General features: G+C 47.3%; 1 protein-coding gene and 1 long non-coding RNA gene across 3 annotated transcripts in view; one reads left to right on the top strand and one right to left on the bottom strand.

The window, feature by feature from the left end:
* The window catches only part of VLDLR (very low density lipoprotein receptor), a 15,033-nt gene extending 14,570 nt beyond the window's left edge, over window positions 1-463 (bottom strand). For both annotated transcript variants that reach the window (XM_019555157.1, XM_019555156.1), the window contains exon 1: window positions 230-463. In XM_019555157.1, the coding sequence (XP_019410702.1) occupies window positions 230-362 (133 nt within the window). In that variant the 5' untranslated portion in view covers window positions 363-463. The remainder of the gene's footprint in view (window positions 1-229) is intronic.
* A 115-nt stretch (window positions 464-578) lies between these two features.
* Window positions 579-5,022, top strand: LOC109323529. Its single transcript, XR_002104689.1, has 2 exons — window positions 579-640; window positions 4,127-5,022. It is a non-coding gene; the product is annotated as an uncharacterized LOC109323529 (long non-coding RNA).
* Window positions 5,023-5,260: the final 238 nt, after the last annotated feature.

A 5,260-nucleotide genomic window follows, 5' to 3' on the forward strand; every position in this document is an offset into this window, starting at 1 on the left:
GGCCGCCAGGAAGGGCTGCCAGGGCTGAGGGACCTCGGCTGGTCCAAGGCTCCCCCGAGGCTGCAGTAGCAGCACCCTCCCGTCCGCGGGGGGTGCAAATAGATAAATAAATGCAGACAGTCTCTGGCTGGAGCTGGCAGGTCCCCTGCATGCAGCCTGCCAGCGGGCGAGCGCCAGGACGCGCGGCGAGGGCAGAGGGTTGCCAGGGAAGCGCGGCAGCCCCGCTTACCTTGCACGGAGCGCAGGCAGCACAGCGCGGCCAGCAGCAGGCAGAGCACCCGCGACGCCGACGTGCCCGGGCGGCGGCGGCGGCTCAGCGCACAACAAGTCCCCGGCAGGCGGGGGGGGTCGCCCCGGTCCATGCCGCGGGGGGCGAGGCGAGCCAGGCTGGCGGGCTCCGGCAGAGACAATGCGAGCGGATCCAGGCAGGCAGCGGAGCGGGAGCGGGCGCAGGCAGCGGCGGAGAGGGAGCGAGGGACATGCACAAGGGGGAGGTGGCCCCCGCCCCGCTCTTATACGGCCCGCCCCGTGACTCACGGCGGCCTGCTCGGCTCGCCAGCGCCTCCCAGCCCTGATTGCCTGATGCGCACAACCTGCCGCCGCGCGCCCAGGTGAAGCCGCCCGGACCGCCGCCGCCGCGGTGAGTAGTGATCGGGGCGCGCCGCCCGCCGGGCCCGGGGGCTCCGTCCTTGCACACCCGGCCAAGCATTGCCCGGGCTGGGAGGATCGGGGTGGGGGGTCCCCGTCCCCGTCCCCGTCCCCGGCCTGCGCGGAGCGACGTCCCTTCCCTCCTCCGAGTCGAGGAAGCGGCCTCCGCCTGGCTGAACCGCGGGGACCCAGCCCCCAGATCCCCCCTCCCCTCCGCTCCCCTCGGAGGTGTTTGCGGGCAGGGCAGAAATGAAGCGGGCGTGTGTGGAAATGGCCCGGCTGGCTGGATCCCCCCTGCCTTGTGCTCCGGGAGGTTCCTTTCCCTGCCCTGCTGAGGCTGTCCCCCGCCGTCAGTGTCACTAGGACTTCAAATAATAGGGCCCTCTTACTGAGCTTGAAAATTGCTATTTCTGCCTTCTCTCGTCGAAGCTCCCGGCCAATTAGGAATTACCCCAAATGAACTATAAGCTTAACCTTTTATATAAAGTGTTGCGGGGGGGAAAGCATGGGTGGCTTCGTATTCTTTTCTGGGAGGCTTTCTAGCATTCAGTGAGGAGGCGGGGTGAAACAGAAGGGGGGAAAGGAGGATGAGACTGAAGTTGGTTCCTTATTCCTGCTTCCTCCTTCCCAGTTCCTTTCTCAAAGCTAATCTAGACCTACTAGAAGCTTGTTATTCATGAAATTCTCTCTTTACAATGTGTCATTCATCAGCTGTGTAAATGTATTAATGAATAGGACAAATAATATCCTGCATCCAGTACAGAGTCCTAAATGAAGATCAGAGTAGATTGGGGTTATGGGGCAAAATATTTCAGCTTCATGAAAGGAGGGAAAAAAGACACCCCCCCTTCCCCATTTGCTTTTGTTCCTAGATTTAGCATTAGGTTTTAGGGCTTCTCTGCTTTTCCATCCCTGCTTTTTTTAAACAAGCCTGATCCGCATGTTGTGCATGCGGCTATTTATATTTCAACGTTGGCAGCCAGCTCCTCAAGCTGCTGAATCCTGCAGTGAGAGAGAGAGCAGGGGGTTGGCTATTTCTGGTTGTTGACATTACATATCATGCTAAACCTTTATTAGCCTAATGCCTGGTTTCAGGGACGTGACCATGAATCCATTGGTGAAAGGGGCTCTTTTGCGTGCTGGGCTCTTTGGAAATTGGAAACCCTGCACGCTGCTGTGAGGCTCCTGGTGCTATCTTATGTGATCCCACAGAAGACATATGGAACTGCTCATGGAAGTGCATTGGAATGGATTTTGCTCTCACAGTCGACATAGCAGACAGATGTCCAGCCCTAAATGGGCAGACAGCATGTAGCTTACTTGCTCTCTGACTCTCAAAACATAAGATTTAATTTTTAATGTAATCTAGGGATCACATCTCTGGTGGTAAAGTATATAGGAAGGAACCAGCTCACAGGGTGTTTCCCCGGGGACAAATAGCAGTAGCACGATATGTCTATGCACATGTGCTCTGATACATGGCAAGTTGCCCTGGGTGGGATAGGGAAGGCTGGGGTCAGCACCTGGGTTGGCCCCAGCAGCCTTACCTAGGGTCCTGGGCAGCGATCTGGCAGCAGGGAGCCTGACCAGCAGCTGGAGTGTGGCTCTGGCCACCCAGGCTCCAGTTTTGGGTGGCACACACTGCTGCCATATGTGCTGGTTCGCTTTTTTCTAGTGAGTTTTTCTTATGCTGGGATCTCTCGATGTCAAAATCACCCTCTGGGTTGCAAATTAGCAGCATGGGAAATGTCTGCATGTGCGGCGCTGCATACCACACATGCACACTCATCTGGAAGTGCCCGCATAGTCCCCAACCCGACAACCATGCTCCCTCAGGCCTTGTGGAGTTCTGCTATCCTCGCATAGTCCACAAGCTGCATTAGTTGCTACAAAGCAGTACTATAGGGACAGATACCAACCCCCCAAACTAGGAGAAAAAGTGTGTACGTCAAAAGGGTGGTTAGTTAGAAATAGTAAAAACAACGTTGCTCCTTGCACATGTTTGAGCCTGTCATTTTTTCCCTTCTGGTGTGTAGTCTGCTGTATGAAAAACCACAGTTCAATTTTAATACATGTTATATTCTCTTTACAGATACAGTTTTTACATTGTCACTGTACACTCAGAGCAGTGATGCTCTGGTCCTTTACAGGTTCTAAATTGTGCACAATTTAATGCATGATTATTATATGTTGCTGTTAATGAGTCTGCTCATGAGTGCAAAGTTAAACGTGTGCCTGTATGTATCTGGACTGGAGTCTCCAAACAAAATAATGTAAATGTGCATGTAAACAAAATACAGTAGTTTGGCTACCCTGAACTATTACACTGTCAAGATCATCCCTGTGGGGATGTTGCTTTGCAGCAGATGTAGGGCCTATTCCACATAGAAATGGAGAGATCAACGTGCAACAAATCCCTTGTGTACGCTGATATAGTGGTCACAATTTGAGCCATTTATTTTGACTCCACCTTTATCATACACAAAGTGAATTCAAAGCAGATCTGTACTGTATGCTGTCAGTTAAAGTGTGCATTACAGTGCACTTTTAGGCAGCACAGTAATACAAATATATAAACAAAAAATCATCATTGTACAGAGATGCGATGCTGAGGGGGAAAAGGTGAAGCAGCATGCAGAAGCTGCAGTTTGGGAACAGTACTTAAGAACCTGCAGAGTCTAGCAAACAACTTTTAAAGGTCCCTGAATCAGTTTCAGAGAGTAGAAAGGATTTGGTATTTAGTTTGTTTCCATGTGTGACGTGTATTCCTGCTGGATTTTTCCAACATTTGACTAAATCTGACTTCCTTGAACTGTTAGAATCATGGAGCTGGCTAAGAGTAGAAAGGTTACAGATGGTGGAAACATCATGAGAGAAAGATCTAACGATTGTTGTGGAGAGACAAAGAGTTGGGAGTGTGAAGAGAGGTCTGGCAAGTGAAGAGTAATCATTAATCATTACTATCCAATTAAGTAAGATCTTCTAATCAAAAAGATTTCCAAAGCACTCTTTGTGCATGCACACACACAGAGCGGGTGGGGAAGGGGGATAGGAAGTAAGAGAACAGACTACCTGTCTAATTTGCTATCTGCATTAATACAGAGGTTGTTAAAATATACCACAAAGTATAGAGAATGTGCAGGTTATTGAGCTTCATATATAGCATTTGTGTATTAGAGAAACTCACTCTTGCATTCTTACCTGGTTTACCACTGACTCCTTTGTTGTACATGTCATGACAATGGCGTAATACTCTACTTGAATTTGGGGCTCTCTCTTTCAAATTCCTCATTTGCAATAATAGTACTTACCTGGTTATGTGTTGTTATTGAGCAGTTCATCAATGTGCACAAAGAACGTTAAAGTTTAAAGTATATAATATGAAGTACTATGACAAACTCGTATAATGATAATTTGCTGATTGTTTTTATTTTTAAAGAACACTCAAAGGAAAATCCTGCTTTAACTGTATTTTCAGCCCTTTAATGGTGAATATTTGGATTTTCTTCTTGGATGCTTGAGGATCTCTGGGAAGAACTGAAAGGGATGGAAGTGTCAAAGAAGGAGTTTAAGGAATCAACCAGAGCCTTTGTTTTGGAATGTGACTTACAGGAAAACAAATTCCATCAGCACCAACTCTACTGTCTGGATTTATTGTGGACTTTGGGCTGCAGAAACTGCCTGATACCATTTTACAGTGAGGCTTTTAAACATGTTGACACATTGCAACTAGTTACCTGATCAATGAACTGAGGCTGTTATTCCTAGAATTTCTGTTATGGACTGTAAAGTTGCAGCAGTAGCAGGTTTGATTTACTATTTACTGAAGTTATGAAAGAAAATAAAAAATGAAAGGACAGGATGGACCTTTGGGAATACACGCAATGTTTTTGAAATCTTAGTAGGGTTGATTCCTGACCCCTTTTGCTTTAAACATTCTGTCCTATCCTTTTCCAAATGAGTTCCTGAAGCATGAGGATTAGTGACTCACATAAACATCATCTAGTCAATGAGATTTTTTTTGCCTCTGTCCCACTCTTACCCTGCTGGAAAAACCAGTTTTCATTGCATGTTCTGTGATTGACACAAGAAGCACTATTTTGAAAGCCTCCAGAACCTTGGGAGAAATAATGCATCAAGGAAATAAGTCAGGTGATGTCCATAGCATACAACTAACCTGGCAGAGAAAAGCCTTGTGGATATGAAGAAAAAAAATGCCTGATGTATTGTGTTCTACTTGATTGTTACCTGCAAAAATTAGTCATTCCCATGCTTGCAACAGATATGTATTTGGACGTGGATTTTTCATATGCCAGTGGGCACCTGAACAGACAGAACAATAAAAACCTATCCTCACTTACTCCATGTAAAGTACCTCCTGGAATCAGTGGTATTATATATATATATATATAGAGAGAGAGAGAGAGAGGAATATCTGAGGGATAAATCTATCTTAGGCGTTTTGGTCCAAAAGAAATGAAAAATGCTTCTTTAGTTTCTTCCTCTAAAATGTGTGGAGACTTTTATATTTATGTGAATCATGCTGCAACACTGACTGCCCTAATTGCCCTTTCTGGACAGCTTGTACTATAATGATAATAATTAATCATTC

This window comes from Crocodylus porosus, unplaced genomic scaffold (genome assembly GCF_001723895.1).
Source record: "Crocodylus porosus isolate Cpor-Errol unplaced genomic scaffold, CroPor_comp1, whole genome shotgun sequence".
NCBI lineage: Eukaryota > Metazoa > Chordata > Crocodylia > Crocodylidae > Crocodylus > Crocodylus porosus.